This window comes from Scleropages formosus, chromosome 19, assembly GCF_900964775.1.
Source record: "Scleropages formosus chromosome 19, fSclFor1.1, whole genome shotgun sequence".
Classification (NCBI taxonomy): Eukaryota; Metazoa; Chordata; class Actinopteri; order Osteoglossiformes; family Osteoglossidae; genus Scleropages; species Scleropages formosus.
The window spans coordinates 9758857-9777787 of record NC_041824.1 but is presented as its reverse complement, the minus strand read 5'-3'; the positions used below and the strand labels follow the sequence as shown (position 1 = coordinate 9777787).

At 43.4% G+C, this 18931-nt stretch overlaps 1 protein-coding gene across 6 annotated transcripts in view; it reads left to right on the top strand.

The window, feature by feature from the left end:
• dpp6a (dipeptidyl-peptidase 6a) overlaps nucleotides 1-18931 on the top strand; it is a 178707-nt gene that overhangs the window by 122700 nt on the left and 37076 nt on the right. For all 6 annotated transcript variants that reach the window (XM_018747855.2, XM_018747874.2, XM_029246223.1 and 3 more), the window contains one exon: nucleotides 6519-6617. In XM_018747855.2, coding sequence (XP_018603371.2) covers nucleotides 6519-6617 — 99 coding nt within the window. The remainder of the gene's footprint in view (nucleotides 1-6518; nucleotides 6618-18931) is intronic.

Sequence of the window (18931 nt, the reverse complement as noted above, 5' to 3'; positions counted from 1 at the left end):
GACTGACTGACACAGATGATGTGGGAAGTCAAGCTTTATGTGACACATCAAGCTTTATTTCTCAAGCCACTTGAGAAAATCATTTATATGACTAGAATGGTCTACCAAACCCTTTGTTGAACCCAAGTTCTTGAAGAAACATGTGCTTTTTGACCCAAATATCCAGAGACCTCTTTAAAGAGTTGAGCTTCTGAAGCAAAATACATTGTGCATGTTCAGTATTTTCTACTTTATTATCTCAAATTTATTTATAATTTTTATTAAAATATTTATATATATTAATTTATATATATAACCATATTCTGTTTTCAAAAGGTATTTTTATGAAAGAGGAGGGTTAGGTTATAATGTCATTCTGATTCAGATAATGCGTATATGTTCTGTGTAATAACTTCATAATCATAAAAGACAAGAAAATGGTTCGTTGGGAAAAAGGCTTTGTTTTCATTTCTCCGACTCCCTTCATACTCAGATTTGCCTGTTCGAGCAAAAGAGCGGGCCCTAATGGCTCTGTCTCCTCGACGGCTCAATTAACACGGCAGTCCATCACGGACGTAATGAAGGGTTTTACAGTTATAAGAAAACACTTACCTTTCTTTAATGTCTCATTAACTCGAACGAGACAGACAAGTACTACTTTCTCCTTCCCCTCTGCCAGTAAGACCAGTTCTCAGTAATGTGACACACACACACCACCCCATCTCACTGAATCTAACCACTCTTCAGGCTGCTTGCTTATACTTCCAGTTGGCCTGTTGCAGGGGTGTCCAATGCACGGCGCCATTTCTCGTGCTCCGGTTTATTAGAACATTTGTAAATGATGCTTACCATAAATACTATAAATATTACTGATAGCATGATAATACAGTCATTCTTAGACACACATGTTGTGCCATGGCTGATATTGGTGAGTGACTGAAGACAGATGGTGGACAGTGAACCTGCTGTCCCCAGTCGGGGCTCCACTGGAGTCCGATTGTGTTGTTCAGCTGCACCTCGGTCAATCTTGGTGGACATAGCTCTATTTTGTGTGGTTTGATTCAGCTTGTGCAAAAGGTTTTGCAGCGAAATAACACACGCACACTGTCCGAAACCGCTTGTCCCGAGCGAGGACACGGCGAACCGGAGCCTAACTCGACAACGCAGAGCTCAAGGTTGAAGTGGGAGGAGACACACCCAGGACGGGACGCCAGTCTGCCGCAAGGCACCCCAAGCACGACTCGAACCCATGATCCAACAGAGAGTGGGAGCTGGCCAAGCCCGCTACGCCACCGCACCCCCCTCAGTGAAATAACTCTAATTGTATTTTTATTTACTTGATCTGGACTGTTGAATATGGTGTGAAAATTGGGTAAGAAGAGTTTGTGAGGAACGTAGGATATTTTGAGTGAGAAGGTAGAACCCGCACTTTTTTTTTTGTTTTTTTTTACAGTTGGATTCTGACTCGTGATTTTAATTGCGACTGAGAGTTGGTTTGTTAGTCAAACGTGACTGACTACGCGAGTGTGCCACAGGGGCTTGACATCAACTCTACATGCAGCTACTCGTGTAATGTGCACCAGCAAAATAATGGTATTGAACATTTATTAATTTAGCTGATGCTTTTCTCCAAAGCACCTCACAATGTTTTGGGCACATTATTAAAGTTACAAACTTACAATTATTTACCCATTTATACAGCTGGGTAATTTTACTGGACCAGTTTAGGGTGAGTACTTTACTTGAGGGTACTACAGGCAGAGATGGGGATTAAACCTGTATCCTGTGGATCCAAAGGCAGTAACTCTAACCACTATGCTACCCTCTTGCCCTACATTTATTTATTTAGCAAAATGATGTACATGTCAGAGAACAAAGTGATTCTACTACTAGGAATGCATATCTACATATGTATTTCTGAAATGCACTTTTGTTTACCATATTGCACATTGCTTTGGGAAAAAGCATCTGTTGGATAAATAAATGTGATTACCAGCAACCTGGACAGCTCTATGGTGTGGTATGCAACAGTGGGGCTTTTTGGCACATGGACTGTTGCTCACTTGCTTGCCCCATCTCTTACTTCCCTTACATGTTTGACTACATCTCTGCATTGGGACAGTTGGTAGTGTAGTGATTAGAGCTGCTGCCTTTGGACCCACAAGTTGAACCCACACATTGAACAAGGTGATTACTCTAAATTGCTCCAGTAAAGTTACCCAGCTATACAAATGGGTAAGTATTATCCGGTTGTTTTGGAGAAAAGCGTAAGCTAAATGAATAAATGTAAATGCACTGAGCAGATCACAGTCAGAGCTAGACCAGAGTGTTGTTTCTAAGTTTCAAATTTATTGTCATAGGTGCAAGTACCGTGTACAAGTATCATGAAATTCTTTTTGAATACTTCTCCACAGACTATGGACAAGACAGAGACAATACAAATACTGTACAAACAAAACAATGACAGTGAGTAATGCTAATAGCAATGACAATAAATAACAGTAACAGTAATAACAATAATACTGGTAGACAGCCAGAGAACTCAAAGTGAGAGCGAGAATGCGAATGCTTAAAGTGACAGTGTAATTTACCAATGTGTTGGTACTCACCTTTGACTCCTCAGTCCCTTCTGCCCCACACATCCCATAACATGTGTTAGTATGTATTATAATAACATACATACATGTTTTTTCAATTTTATTTAGGTTGGAGTCAGTAGCAATGGTGACTGCAGTGGTGTGTCAGATAGGATCTGGAAATAATGCATGGAGGTAGGGAAGTGGCTCTTCGCTGAGAGACTCAAAACATGTCCGTGTAGGAGCACCGGATCATCTGCAGCTTGCAGTTTCTGTTTGCTTCTGCACTGTTGAAAAACTTCAGGCATTGCTTACTGTTCACAATCGCTGTGTGTCGGCACATCGAGTGACACTGGTGCGTGATTTGAATCGGTAAGCTAGCATTAAAAAAAAGTTTGCGTTGGCGAAAAATGTCCTACTCAGAAGTTTGTAAGTCGAGGAGCAACGGTTCTGAGAGAAGGTGTTTGATGTTGAAAGACCTGAAAGAGCCAGAGACCACAGGTTACATCACTGCTGTGTCCAGGTGCCTCGCAAGGTACGTTATACAAATTGAAATTTATTTATTTTTATTTTTATAGAGTGCTCTTCTTACGCAGTGACACAGAGCACTTTAACACAGGCATAAAGCAAGAGAAACAAATACAAAGAAGACAGTCGACTAATGGCTACCATAATGAAGAACTTATTATAGAGCAACAAGTATAACTACTGGCCACCGGGGAAAGGAACAAAAACTCCCAACTGAAGCTTGAGGGAGAAAAAAACCTCTTGGGGTCCACAGGCCATTGGTTGCCCACCCCTCCTGGGAATTCTAAAAAGTAACAGTTTGTTACTTTTACGTGATTCATCTGAAATGAAGAACAAACCCATTTATCTGATATGCAAAGAAGCAGCTTCAGTTAAGAATTAAAGCGACTATATTATAAACACTAAACATGCATGTATGTTTCACAGATTTCGAGTCCAGTTTTTTGCAGTCGAGGTATCTGATCTACAACATACATTTTTGGTGCACCAATGGTTTTGTGAAGGGCATGTCCTCCAAGAACCCCTGGTCAAAGAAGTGTGGAGCTCCTGAAACTATTGCCAAGTACTAAAAACTGCTTTTGCATGCAGCATTTTTGAAGAATGTTTTGAGTGAGTTGCTGATAAGATATATTCTGAGATAAGACTTTTTGATAATAAGTGTATAATTGTGATGCTCTCTGTATTCTTTTAAAAACATTATCATTATACTCACTCACCATCTGACTGCTTCTCTGAGGCAGGATGGCGGCAGGTGAACAGTCTTTTTTTTTGGACTTCTACGACAATTATATCTTGCAAGACGATCATCCTGTGTCCATTTATAGATCATATAAATGTTTAATGTCTTGTTAAAGCAGTTAATGTATCAATGCATTTAAATTCTGTTAAATTATAGAATACAATATTTTTCACTTTGAATATTTGTCACTAGACATTCACTATTAGTTACTGTGATTTTTACATGTGCGATCCTTGAATAACTTTACTGTAATGATGGTGGCCCTTGGCCAAAGAAAGGCTGACCACTCCTGGCCTATTGTCTCTACTTATGAAGCACCACATCAAGGTGACCCTCTGGCTGGACTCCTGCTCTTAGTCCAGGTCTCACCTGTCTTCCTCTGTCCTGGGACCTGTCTAACGCTCGTATCGAGAAGCTGTCACATGGAGTCTCTCAGACTTAGCAGATGACTGTGACAGATGATACGAGCTGAGAAATGATGTGACCAACCTGTTCTCCTAAGAATTTTATAGTCAGTTAGGGAAAATGGCGGTATTGGGCAAAGATAACTGTGGTTCAAGAATCGCATTTGCAATACTCCACTCCATTCTTCATGCATTTGTGAAATGCACTTTTGTTGACTTTGAGTTGGCTTCTGCTAAATGAATTAATGTGAACGTGGAGAGTGGGGAAACGATACCATACCTCACGCATCAAATGGGACTGATCCAAGCATTTTCCCATCTCGATTTTCATGGATTTTTCCTTGGTATCCCTTGAAAAAATTAACACGGCTGCAGTTTTCTGACAAATATGTGATGCCTGACAAGCCATGTGACAGTTCTGTTAAATGTAATTATGAGCCAGGAACTCGGGGGGGGGGGGACAGAAACCCACACGGTGGATTCGCGAGTCTGTGACAGACAAAAGCTGCAACATATGCACAATCCCGCCGGTCGCACTCCGATTGGATTCGGGGGGCATGTTTTTTTAATGAGGCAACTTACCGTGAACACCCTTTGGAGAGGACGCGTCTGCTGTTATGAATGTCATGTTCTACGTCGTTCAAATCTGCACTGACATCCAAACCACGCTCTCGTCTTCCAAGCAAACACGCGTCAGCAGCACTAGGTGTCAATAATTGATTCCTCTGAAAATCATCCCCAGACTCTGTCGTTGTACCCCACCTGCTGTTTAAAGGGCATCCTTATGGGTCTGAATCAAGGCCTGGCAGTGACGTCATCCGCGAGCCGCACTGCGCTTATAAAGAGCTCTTTAAGTGAGCTGTTTTGAGCAAGAGTAAGTCCAGTCTAAACCAAACAAAGATGGAGTATTTCTCTTGCCATGCTCAGCCCCCCCTCACCCCCAGCTAGAGTTATTTCTCCTGAATGATGAAGAGAAACTATTTGGGAAGGCCCGCTGGGATGTGGGAGTCCACAGGCTGCCCGTCCGCCTCCGTTTGCCCCGTTGCACTCCTACGCAGCCCAAACACTGCGTTTCGCGCTCATTACAGTTTCATGCACTGTAAATGGGTCGTTAGCTTAGCGCCGATGAATTAAAGATGCACGGTGTGAAATTTTAGCTGGGCGCGTTGAAAGCCACCGGAGCAAATCCCGACAATTTAGCGAGATGTCTGAGGCAAGCGGCGACCGCCAGCTGTGCTCATCTTTGCTCTCATCTCTCCGCTCGAAGTGTGCCTACGCTCACGATGGAAAGACTGGCCCTGTCGCCACAGAACTATTCACTGAGGTTGTATTAAACAGTTATAGCAAAACCCAGGGAGTCGGTTTTCACGGTTTACCCTTCGGTAAACACGTAGCTTCAAGAATCCACCGTGAATTTCCATTATGTGTGTGTCCATTCAGGTTATCACCGCTGTTAATTAAGGTCATTTCTGATTTGAGCTTGAGCCGCCAAAGCCTGTTACAGCTGGCGCTTTGAAAGATTGGAAAAGGGGGAAAAAAATCTGAACAGCTCTGACGGAACTAAATGTGACACTGCCTTGGGCTCTCCATCACATCAGTCATACAGACACGGCAAGCGGGTAAAAATGGTGTGGAGAATTACTGCTTAATAAATCAAATTACCCCAAATACCTGGTACAAGTTTTTTCACCCTGTTTTGGTAATGAGATGGTCCACTGTGCTTAGCAAACACCTAAAAGCACATATAACACGCGTGCGTCATTCCCGAAGCCCGTTTTGTTCTCCGGAAGGTGTGGTTTGCGCTGCACCCGAGCAGCACTGTGCTGTACCATGTAGTCGCTCATCAGAATAAGAATTATTTCCACATAGACCATGTTGCACTGCAGTGTGGAACATTTGCATTTAAGTTGAATAACGGTTTTCTTTGTGGGGGTGGGGGTGGGGAGGGCGATAGTACTTTTGGTGTTGAGCACCATTCTTCTGGAAAGTTCAGAAATCTCGAGGCGTAAACAAAGAGCAGCTCCTGTCAGGAAATAGCACTCTGGTGAAATGGATTGCGGGGCTGAGTTTAGACAAAGGAAGAAAATAAGATGCTGAACAGATCTCCAGATAATTGTACAGTTTGTCTTTCTCCTCACCTATTGTCAGTTTAGTGTTGTTTTGGACTATCAAATACGAGTAGAGTGGAGCGGTATGATGTAAACACAGGTAGGATCGTGGGTATTCTCATGTTGTACCGGCAGCGTGAATTGCCTCTAAGCCGCTGACACTATTCAAATGCTTTTCCTGCAGGTGAGGACAACAGCCTTGCTCTTAAGGAGAAGGTGACCGTGGAGGATATCTTCAGGAAGGACTTCAAGATCCACGACCCAGAGGCCAAGTGGATTAGCGGTGAGTTATAGCGAGGCCATGCACTCTCGAGATAGGCTCCCTGAAACAAGACATGCAGTTTCCTAGGAGAAAACCAAGACAAAACAAAAGCGTAAGATTCCCCGACCACTGTCCCCCCCCCCCCCAAGTCCGCGGTCATTACGGGCATTTTTGTCAAAAAGCCATGAGCACGTCTCATTGCGTGGAGCAGGCACAGTGACTCGTGCCAGAGCTGTTTCATTTAGAGGGAGAAATTAATCCTGTCAGCTTTGAGGCTGGAACTTTGTGAGCTCATGAGGATGTGGCGCAGAGCGTGCCTTTGAAGAAGTGTACTTAATGTGGCTCATTCGAACGCGAAGACGTGCTCGCCTACCAGTCAGGATCGACGCAGCGGTGATGGCTTTGCGCTGTGTGCCTTTCCATAGTTTCTGTCGCTACTATATTAGATGGTACCTAGTGCACAGCCTTCCAAACACAAACTTGGCATTGTTTATTTAGCTGACACTTTTCTTCAAAGCAACTTACAATATTAAGCTTCTTAAAATCACCCATAACTTACAACGCTGTCTAATTTTTACTGGAACAATTTAAAGTAAGAACTTTTCTTAAGGGTACGGTAGTTCGAGCCTGTCTCTCTCAACTCCAAAGGCCGCAGCTTTAACCACTATGATACCTGCTGCCCATCATGTTCTCTTTAGAGTGCTTTTTTCCTTTTTGGAGATGGAACAGGAACAGACATTCCAGTAAGCACTTTTAGCTCCACCAGACATTGCTGTTACCCCCTCAGTATATTTCATGGGATGTCAGTACCATGAAGTTCTGGACAGCTGGTAGCGTAGTGCTTAGAACTGCTACCTTTGGGAGTCGCAGGTTTGAGTCAGACTTTTGGCTGTAGTCCCCTTGAGGAAGGTACTTGCCCTAAATTGCTCCAATGAAATTACCCAACTGTATAGATGCGTAAATAATGGTAAGTAAATTAACATTGTAAGTCAATTTGGGAAAAGAGCGTCAGCTAGATGAGGAATGTAAATGTCCCTTGACCTTCCGAGCCATACATTATGTGTGCTATCAGTGTGCGAAACAGTGTGTGTAAGTGGAACAAACATGCCGAAACTGCCCATCAGCCAGTTTGTGTCCAGTGCCCGGAAGAAGCTCCAGCTGTGCAGCAGACGTGTGCTGTTTGTTTGCAGAAAGGGGTGGGTGTGAACATTTACAGGGATAAACAGCAAGGAGCGTTCAGGAGCTGGAGTTAATGAGCAAAATGGAGCGGTTTGGATACGCTGAGCATGACTATGTTATTGCTTCCCATTCCCCAGTCCTTCATTAAATCTTCACAGAGCAAAATGCGCCATCCCGCGGGGACGTGGCATGGGTGAGGACGGCTCAGGCACACTGTGCTTTCTGCACTGTATGTTTCTGAGCAGCGTGCGCTTTCTCACTCGCGGTCTTTTCTCACCTGCTACCGTCGTCCCCAGCTACCTCCTGCCACCAGTACTGCTGCCCTCGGCACATAGGAAATTACTCGCCTCCAATTACTCTGAGGAGGACATCTCACCTTGGAGACTGTAAAGACGTTATACTAACACAGTCATGGCTGACTGCTGTGTCTTGCTGAACCGGACTGTTAACTTTGTTGAAAATTTGCTCGAAGGATACTGTGCATCTTATTTAGCATTTGTGCCATTGCATAAACCCTGGAATAGACAGCTGGGGGTGAATAAGCTTCAGCTGACCACCAAAATAGTTTTATAGGAGCTTTGAGGACAGAAAGCTACAAGAGACATCTCTCCCTTAACGGTGTCTTCCATACACAGCTTGCACGTCTAAGCATACAGCGCTGCTTTAAAGTGTGCAAACCCCTTGTGTCCCTTAGTTTTACTGCAAAATGGTTATTTAATGAGAAGCAGTCTTTCTCCTCTGACATAATAGGGGTGTAATGACCAGTTCCATATGTTGCTTTAGAGGAAATCGTGTGTGTAGTGGAAACGTGGAAGTAGTGCAGGGGCAAAAATAAGTGAACCCCAAGTTGCACTGGTTAAACCAAGTTGGTGTGTAAGTCATAATCATTTATTCATTATGAAAGTTGATTTTAAAATTTTAGATTTTGTTCATTTTAATATTGTATACAAGAATGATGACCTTCCCTTTAGGGTTCACATACTTTCAAGCAGCACTGTGTCTACGGAGGGAATTAATATGACTATTCATTAAATTGGAACCATAAATTAATTGACTGTATATATCATTACTTTGACTCACAAATCACAGTATGACTGCTGACCAGGTTTTTTTTTAAGGATCCATAACTTGGAAGGTGCTGGAATGACTGTCCATGGCTTTGACATTTTGACTTATGGCCAAATAGCCAATGTGAAAGAGAAATATATTTTCTGCCATATAGTGTAATGTCTTATTTGACTGAATTTACATAACTCTGGGGTAAGAAGGTGCCACAGAGTTAAATTTGACTCCTGGTGACTTCTTGCATGGTTTTCATGGTAAGGGGAAGGGTACAGCAGTGATTTATCATTGCTACCTTCTGCACATGTTTTTTGGGGCGTTAACACAGAGCGAACCTGCAAACTCAGCACTTCCTGAGCTAGATTCAAACCTATGGCCAAACACACAGCTCAGACATTGATGCACCAACATTACGCTGTACACCTCTACAAATACAACATTAATTTATGCTGAAATGTAGGGCATGGTCTTGATATTTTAAAACAAAGTCTATTCTAAAAATATATAACCCCTTTCTGCAGGGGGTTGATTACAATCGAGCTGGTGTATTGATTGAAGAAGTTCCGTATTCTTTATAAGCTTTTCTATTTCCGTACCTATTACATTTTATTAGTTTGGGTTTGTCAGCAAGCCATACTGGATGAAAAGTTTTCAGTGGATGTGTGGATTATTGAAAGAAGCCTGTCTGAAATGTGCTGTAAAACTGCGGGGTGGGGAGGCAGGTTAGAGTCATGCAGGACCAGCATCTCACTGTCCCACTGCTCCTTTCCTCCCTTTACCATCAGTCAGTGTCTCATGGTCACGCTTTACATGTTCTATTGAGACGGAACCTGTGATGGATCCATAAGTTGTGCTGCTTGTTGTACTGCTGTGCTGTTTGCATCATTGCTGTCAGCTTGCATTTCACGAGTATTATTAATGTTAAAAAAGAAATGTTATTAATCTGGAAGCTTTACATATTTATATCCAAAATACATTTATATCTAGTCATTCAAGATACACAGGACAAGATGTTACACCCCATGCGTATGTTACAACGGCTGTACACAAGGACCCAGCCCAACCAACATCACCATGTAGCTACAGAGAACAACATCCAGCGTTGCCATCATACATCTCTGTGACTTGAGACCAAGAAGCTTAACTTTCTTCTTCTTTATATACATGTTTGTATTATGCATAAAGCTTGTTTTTTTTAATGAAAGTCTCTGCTGCACAAGCTACAGATTTTAAAATTAAAGCTTAATGTTGCCGGGTAGGCTCCGGTTCCCCGCGACCCCATATGGGACAAGCGGTTCAGAAAGTGTGTGTGTGTGTGTGTGTGTGTGTGTGTTTGTTTGTTTGTTTGTTTGTTTGTTTGTTACTTAAGGACAGCTTTATTTTTAGAGTAACAATTTGCGTATTATCTTGAAAATGTCAAATTTAGTCTTTGAAATACTGCTCTGGAATTCTGTTCCTTTACTGCGCACTTGCTCCTCTTCATTTAAGACCAAAAAAACCCAATTATTGTCTTGAACACTAAGTTTTCATTGAAGGACTTTGTAACCGATAATGTCTTTTTTTTTTAACGTGTATATAGTTTCTTATTAATTTTTTGTAGTGCTACAGTAAAGAAAGAAGAAAAATTAATGGGGGAAGAATTCCTGGCTAGAAAAGCAATTTCATTTTTATATATAAATATATATTACTTTTCCAGCCTTCTGCATCAATTGTACTTGGCTGTTTGCAAGAAAGTGCTCAAGTGCAGTAGACATTTTAACATTTGAGCAAGACACTCGGAGATAAGAGGCGCTGAAAGGTGTGGCAAAGCACACCTCGATGTTTGGCAGACCATTTTAAAGCAAAGAGAGTTTTATCTGAAAAAGACAGATATTCTGTGAGACGGAGAGAGGGAAGGGCGGAGCAGTGATTAAACTCACTCGTGTCGGTGCAGTTACCCATTTATCTCCGATCGGATGGCCCCTCTTTTCTGAAGCCGGTTGTAAAATCTATCGCGTGTTAATCTCGTGGTCCATGAAAGACCGATGTCGGTGCTGCCGCTGTTGTCTCGTCAGCGCGGAGCACAGGTCTCTGCCTACACTCTTAGCCCACTTCATTCATCCAGCCTGACTGAGTCACAACCAGAGCAATAAATGATTGTGACGCGAGGGGTATTTAAAGGTAATTCTCTATGGAGTCTCGCACTATGGGCACCAGAATTGGAGCGCGACATAACACAATCACAGGCATCATTGCTGACAGGAGCCCGCTGAAGTGTGTATGATTTTTATCATGAATTTAGGGACCAAGGGTTCAGAGATACCGAGTTTCTGCAGTTCTTGAATACTGTATTTGTGCGATGTCTGTAGTGTGAGCGGATTGTCAATAGCTATTCTGACAAGAAAGGGAACACACGGAAATGTCTTTTTTTTTTTTTTTTTTTTTTTTTTTTTTTTTTCTCTTCCCCTCTCACCCGCGCCTGAAATATTCAACTTGAAACGGCTTTGCAGCACGCCAGTCTTCAAGTAACATTTTTCTCATCATTTTTCTAAATTGTCCTCTTTACATATATTCGTATCAGTGATCAGGCCATTATTCTCTGTCACCGTGGGACTTGATTAGTAAAACTCACCTTTGCTGGGCCGGTACAGAGGTCTATGGCAGACCTATTCAAATCAGGTCCAGGTGGTTTTTGTTCTATCCAGTCAGACAACCATCTGATTTATCTTTCAGACAGAATTGGACCCATTTTACTCTCTCTCTCTCGAATTTGGACCTATTTCACAGTCGTCTTTGAGAGTTGGGAGGGGTGCTGGACTCGGGGACCAAATTCCAGTAGGTGTACAGTGCTCAGCAGTTTGAATCAGCCTCAGCTCGCTGTCCACTGAGTGAGGACAACGGCAGACGCAAGGTCGACCCACTGGCTCCAGGATGTCGGCCCAGCGCTGGGACAGAGGTGAGATGCAGTCCCATTAGTGTGGCCGTGCGTTTAACTATCAGGTAAAGCTGCAGCAGTGCTGACGGGGAAGAGAGCGTCGGGCCGTGACCCTGGCCCTCTCTCTGCTGTGGCTACGCTCCCCTGCTGACTGGTGGCTCCAGCAAGGCGTTTCATGGTGCCGCAGCGTGGACTTTCAGCTCTCCTCCAGTCCTGGTGTTTGACTGATAGGGACTGCTGGTTGCATGTTGACACACCTGTGGAGTCACATGGGAATGCAGCCCTTGCATCTCTGGTGAGCAAATGATGGAAGCGGTTGAGTTTAGGATAAATTATTGCCTGTCGGGTTAGTTGAGCTTCTTCTTATGGTCAACCAGTGGCCCCTCAACACAGTGTGTAGGACAGACCGCAATGTTAATGAAAGTCCACTCAACAGAATGGTCCTTATGTCCTTCACATTACCTGCAACTCGTCCTTTATGCAAGCTGAACTAATTTTATGCGGCATAATAAAGGTCACCAGTGAGTATGTGGATATATTCCACAAAAATTGAAATTCGTCATATTTCATTCATCACTAGGGCATATTTAATGGTGCTGGTGAAATGCACTGCTGGAATGAGACCAGAGTGTTTAACCCCTGTCTCTTGATACCATGCCAGCCTCACATTCGCAACATGGGCGTTAAATTATCGAAATGCCATAAAGCGAACAAACACACATGATTGGCGGAATGAGTGTCTTTTAACCTTGACAGGCATTGACAACAGGTTGCGAATGTTAACTCGATGGAAAAAATGAACGCTCTCCCAGCCACAGGACTCCCCCAGTGATAATGCCAGGCTGACTGAGGTGCCTTACACCTGCCTGAGTGAACCGCTTTTACCATAACGGCCTCATAAATACAAAAGTGATTTTTGACCATAATTTTGTCACTCTGCCCATACACAACTTCATCTAGTACAGTCCCCCCCCCCTTTGTTAAAGTTGTTTACCTGTTACGGAGTATGAATAATTGACATAGCATATGTGCCCTTCCTCATTTTGACTTGGTGACGATGTGTCAGAGCCCAACCAGGAGTACAGTTCCCTGTGTTTTATACATCCACGCATTATCACAGGGTAGGTTGTGACTTGTCGAGGAGTCGCAGCGAAAGGGGTCTAAATAAAGAAATAAATAACTGGTGGTAATGAAAGCTGAAGCAGCCGTGAGGAGCAGGGGGTCTGGGATAATGAGCTGTGGCTCCACACCGTGCTGCAGTTCCACGGAGGACGTCTGCGTGTCCCTCATACTCTCCGCTGCACAGAACCTGCCATGGTGGCCAGGCCCTGAAACTGCTTCCTGCTGGGAGCCCTATTTCGGGGGGCTGCAGAGGAACTCTAAAGCAATAGCAAGCATTAGTGCAAGAAAGGTTTTACCATTTGTGTGCGCTAAGTAGTGTGATTGTTTCCTGACAAGCCCTACAAAGTCACTTTGCGGAAGAAGAGGTGTTTTTGGGCCAATTACCTATTTCCTCATTCTTATTATGCAGTACGCTGAGCACAAAAGTATGATTACAGTTTGAACAGGGATCATTTAGAATATGAAAACAGAGCATTGTACAGGTTTAATTGCCCAGCTGGAAACGGTTAAAAAAAAAAAAGGGGGAAAAAAAATCAGCTTTTTCATATGGCTGCTGCTTTTGTTTGTGAGATTGCTTTTCTTTCACACACAGGAGATGCAAGGGGAGAGCTGGGTCTCTACTCCAGTCAGCACTTAGTGCTCTTACAGGCATGAGTGTGATTGGCAGTGTGAAAGATGGTACAGGAAAAAACAAATAAAAATTAAACAAATAAAACAAACGAGCAGTGCAGCCCTGAAAAGCGACATGGCAAACTGTCCCAGACTCTCTGTGGTGGTGACCCTGAATACAGGCTTGTTTTGTCCTATGACTCTAAACCCTGGTGTATGCAGTGTCAATGACCAGTCATTTTAACACTTTGGACTCATTCGTAGAGATTTATTGCATTACTGACACGTAATGATTTTCAAAAAGTTGTAGGCAATAATACTTTTTAAATCTCAGGCTCTGGTAAGCAAGTGAAAGCACAGTTGTCAGATTGTGAATTGTCAACACATGTGAAAATCAAACTTCCAATGTGGGGAGAAGCTGGTTCTCCAGAACATTCTTGAGTGATCACGAATACAAAAAACAGAATATAATAAACTCGATTGTTACAATTTATCTGAAATGGTAATGAATGTGTGAAGATCAAGCATTTTTCAAGTAAATAAAAACAATGAACAGTGGATTTGATCATTAAGTGTAAAACACTAAACACATTGTACCACCTATCATGGTGAATGCTGTGTAAGAGGCTCTATGCTGTTCTACTTGATGTAGAGTATTGTGTATGAACATGATCATATTTAGAATATATGAATCCTTTATTATCAGCAACTACTCTACTTGAATTACCCTTTTATACTTCACAATATGTCATTTAAGGAATCCCACACCACCACCACCACCACCATCTGAACCGTTTGTAGCTTAGGGTGCCTTGCGACGGACTGGCGTCCCCTCCTGGGTGTGTCCCCTCCCCCTCCAGTCTTAAGGAATCCCCTTAGTTATATTATTACATGCATTTTTTTAAAATTTATTGGGGGGGGGCAGGGGACACCTTCCCATGGTTTTCAGGAACCCTCTTTTGACCCTCATTTGGGCTTTGACCATGGGTTTGGGAACAACTGCAGCATGCATAAATATAAAACTGGAAAATGGAAACCAAACTGGCCTGAGACAAGCGAGCAAACAAACAGATGTTTGTCTCACTGAGGGAGCAGATAGCCCATGGAAAATGGTGCCACTCTTTGTTTGTCTTCCAAGGGCTGCCTTGGGGTCGATGGCAGCCACCCCAGTCTCCCCATGCTTCTCTCCACAAGTCACCGTGAATGTCACCTTCACACGACGACCGAGCCAGTGCCCCGCGGTAAATAAATGGAGGGTACAACAAGACGAGCCTGCATGCCCAGGAGCTGGGCGACCCCTAGAATCACTGAGGGAGGAAATGCGAGCCTTGAACAAAAGGTTTTGTTTTGAGAAGTGTGTTTTACCTCATTTAGACATTGACAAGCCGGTTGCTCTTAATCTCTCCATCTCGGCGTGGTTGATTGGAAACACGATCAATCAACACGCCGTAAACAGCTGTTGCATAAAGATTATTTTGGCGCGGCGAAGGGAAACCTACTAAAACGACAACTCTGCGTTAATGGGATTTTTATAAGCAAGAACTTCATTGTCACTAATTAATATACAGTGCAAGTGTGGGTGCTTCAGCAGTCGATCTCATCTCACCCTTCCATTCTCCTCCATTCTGATGTATAATTCATGCTGATGGCACAAGGAGAGAAATGTTTTCACAGACTTGTCGGGCAGTTTCCCTGGCTCAAATGGCATGATTTACCAGTGCTCTTGCTACGAATCAGTCTGTCGACATGTATTTGTAAAGGAAACAGCAGTCAACAATAATAATAATGGCTAAAAATGATGATGATGATATTATTATTATTATTATTATTATTATTAATAATAGGTCTTGAGCTTCCCCAGAGGTTGGGCTTCATAGGCTGAACATGGGGGCTGTCCCTGACGTCTAATGCTGCCACAGGGTGACATTTGTGCCAGCGAGGGCTGTTCTCGGGTAAAATGGAGATTGACTGCCTTTCTCTATGTAACAGGTGCTGAGCGAGACATCTGGCAAGATGCCGAATGACACTACGCACACGTGACAGTTTCATGCCCGGCAGACTGCAGGTTCTTCTAGAAAAATGACCTGATTAGCTGTGATAAATGGACCATTACGTAGTTCAAGACTGTGTTTCAGCGGCCCGATTCTCGCTTGCTTAAGGTCACATTTGTTAACTTCCTGATTGTAAAATGTGTCTTCGTATGTGATACTGATAATTGTTAGGTGTGGGAAAGCAGTAGTATTGCAACAATACTTTTGAAATGCATATAAATTTATAGGCTCCCCCAACACACCTTTTCAGGAGTGCTTCCCGGTATATGGCATGGAAAGCCCATTTAAGAAAATGTTTGCTTTAGAACTCTTGTGTGGTTCTAACAGCGCAGAAGCATCTCCAGGAGAGGAAATACATTGTTTCGCTGCCAGAACCATTTGAATTATTTAGAACTTGTCCGCACTGCGGCCTGTCCACTGGTCTGTTTTCCGTCTCGGAAATAAAAAGCAGCTGGAACTCTTCTGTTAGCCGCACTTTACCAGCATTTACTTGTATTGTTTTTACCTCTGAATTGTTATTAAACCGATGTCAGCCGTACACACTCTTGAGACACGAGTGTTGACGTGCCAATCTGTTCTTGCTCTTTTCTGTTTTCTTCCTGGATGGATGAGCAGCTGCATCACAAGTAATTCAGACACGACTTTATCTCTGCTTCATTGATCATTTTGCTGCTTGCCATAATGTAACCGTCAGATGAATATGCATCTCGATTTATGGACAACATGAGACGAGTTTAAAAAAAAAAAAGAAAAAAGTCACCGGTTGGACCATCACTGTCATAGATAAGAGGTTTGTCTTTGGAATATGCTCAGAAATCTTGATCTATTTCTGTATTTAACTTTATACTTTTTTTATTTTTAAACATAAAGTCACTTCCCCTCCTGTTAATAAATCAAAACAGTATGCGTACTTTGACATTGAGTTAGACGCTCAGTAGAGAAAAGTCCTAATCATAAAATATGAAATACTAAGTACATTTTTCAAACAGCCACCACAAGCTGTGGATTTCTGAGTTCTGTGAGTTACTTTTATGACGCTCAAAGGTTAGGCTCTATATTCATGTGTGTCATATTTTATTTCATCAGGTGCTTACACAGGACTTGCTGTAGCGAGTTCTCTTATTTATTTCTTTCAGCTTTTTATGGTGGATATAGGTGAGTGTGCCTTTGCACTCCTGTGCTTCCTTGATGAGAGGTGTATTAAAAAAAGATATGGAATGTGAAACCAATAATATGGGGATTTATGCCTTAATGTTGCCATTTTCAGCATCATTTATACCATACGCCAGACATTTTGGGCTTCACTGTTCACTGTCTTCACTGGAAAATGAGATTCAGCACTGACCTTGATCGCCTTTGCTGATAACTGTAAAATGCGGTAAAGGGGGGGTAAAAAAAACTCTGAATTGCCCTTCAGGCAGGATTCACCCCTGGCACATGGTGTTTCTTCTGATCTTTTCGTGAGGCACAGTACAGAAGGCTTACAGGTGAAGTGGGCTCAAGTCTTAAATTTACAGCAGTGGTTTGTATCAAGTCATACCTTTTAGCACCGGTGATATGAGTTACAGCAAAGCTCTGGGATGAGCTGAAGCAATTTTTTTTTGGACACATGAAGTTCAAGCGAAATAATAAAAATGGTCAAATGTGTGCTAGGTTTAATTAAAGGCCCATTGAAATTTTTATTAATCCATTTCTTTTTATAGCACACTTCGCCTGCAGGCACCTGAGATTTAGGACGCTAACACGGCGGAGGAGAGGCTGTTTTATTTTGTTGCAGACAGGCTCCATAATTCTCCCTCAGCTGCATCTGAGAGAAATCATATACTGCTTCAACAGGCATCCTGACGTGCTCTTCTGCAGAAGTCTATTTAAAGGCACAGAAAAGAAGAGAAAATTGCAATTACCCTCTGCGTGAAAAGAAAAGTTAAAAAAAAATGGGGTAAAATAGGGTAAAAATGTGAGAACAGAGTCAATCAGGTGTTCATATGTTGCCCCAGACTGTGTCTAACAACTGGATGGGCTGACTGATTCAGACAAAACAGTCTCTCGAAAGCTCAGGGTACTACCTCAACTGAACTCAATCACAGCTACATATGGAAACGTGTAAATTTTCTCTCTTCGGTCAGGCTCATTTCAGTAGTGTCAAGGATAATGAGTTACTTTTGACAGTGGAAATCCTAGAGGTGGTACCTCCATTGCGCTATGGGCAGTGAGATACGGAAGTTAAGTCAGTGACCCCCACATATGAGTATGAATGCTGGACGTGTGAGTGGTGCAGCTACATGTAGATTAATAGAGTGTCTTCTGTGCCAGAGAGTATAAGGGGCTACGAGGAACCATCTCCAGGGGCGATACAGCTCATTCCATGTCCAAAAAGCTTGGCTCAGAAGGTAAAAATGATGGGTTCTCAGCTGAGAGTTTGAACTTCATAAGAGAGCTGAGAGATTAGTGGCTGCTGATGGAGAGAGGCAGCTCAGTGGGGCAACCATGATGTTGTGTGGGATCGGAGGCCCCAAGAACCAGGTGCAGCAATGAGAAAAGCAGGGGAAGGACCAGTGAGCATCTCGGCACACGACTGGTAATGGGTCCAAGCAGAGAGTGAACAGCAGTCTCCTTTAAAATGGAATCTGCGCCTAATGTCCCAGAAAGCAGTCAGGCCCTCCTATGGAAGGAGGTGTATGGCTGGAAGGAGAAGTTGCTGGTTTGAGTTCTGAAACTGATGTGGAACGCATGAGGGGGAACAACAAGATTTGGACAGGACATAATTACAAGGCTGATGTGTGAGGGATGCCCAGATCTCCAGGCAGATGAAGGGAGATGTGGGGTCCAACATGACATGGGCTCCTGGGGTTCCTGATCTCCACCCAGAGGGTGCATCCCGGGGGTGTGTGGTGAAGCACTGGGCACCTGGAGTTTTCTGAGCACCTCCAAGGGCTACGCTGCCGCAGAAATAGCGATGAGAACAAGGGAAGTCCAAGCGGGAGGTCAGGGAGAAGGTCTGGAAGAGAGACAGAGGAGCATCATTTTTCACATGAGTGTCAGTAAGAGCAGCAGGGAGTGTTTGCTCGCTGGTACAAGGCTCCTGTACCCTGGGGCAAATCAGATTATCCCATATGTTTGGCTGTTACTTCAATATGTTGAATCTCCTGCTGTGTGCAGCAAGTGGGCTGAACTCCTCTGCTTGCGTAGCAAATGCACGAGAGCGCGATGCAGTCTGCGAGCGGAGCATGAAAGTAATGAGTTGTTAGGCCTGAGGCTTACATAGACGGACGGGTGTGCGCTGAGGTGACTGGCCATCTGCCACCGCGTGGCAGACCAAGGGGGATGACGCAGAGGGTAACTCGCTCGATGAATGAAAGGGCTGAAGCTGCGGAAAGAAGCACTACAGGAGCAAGGAC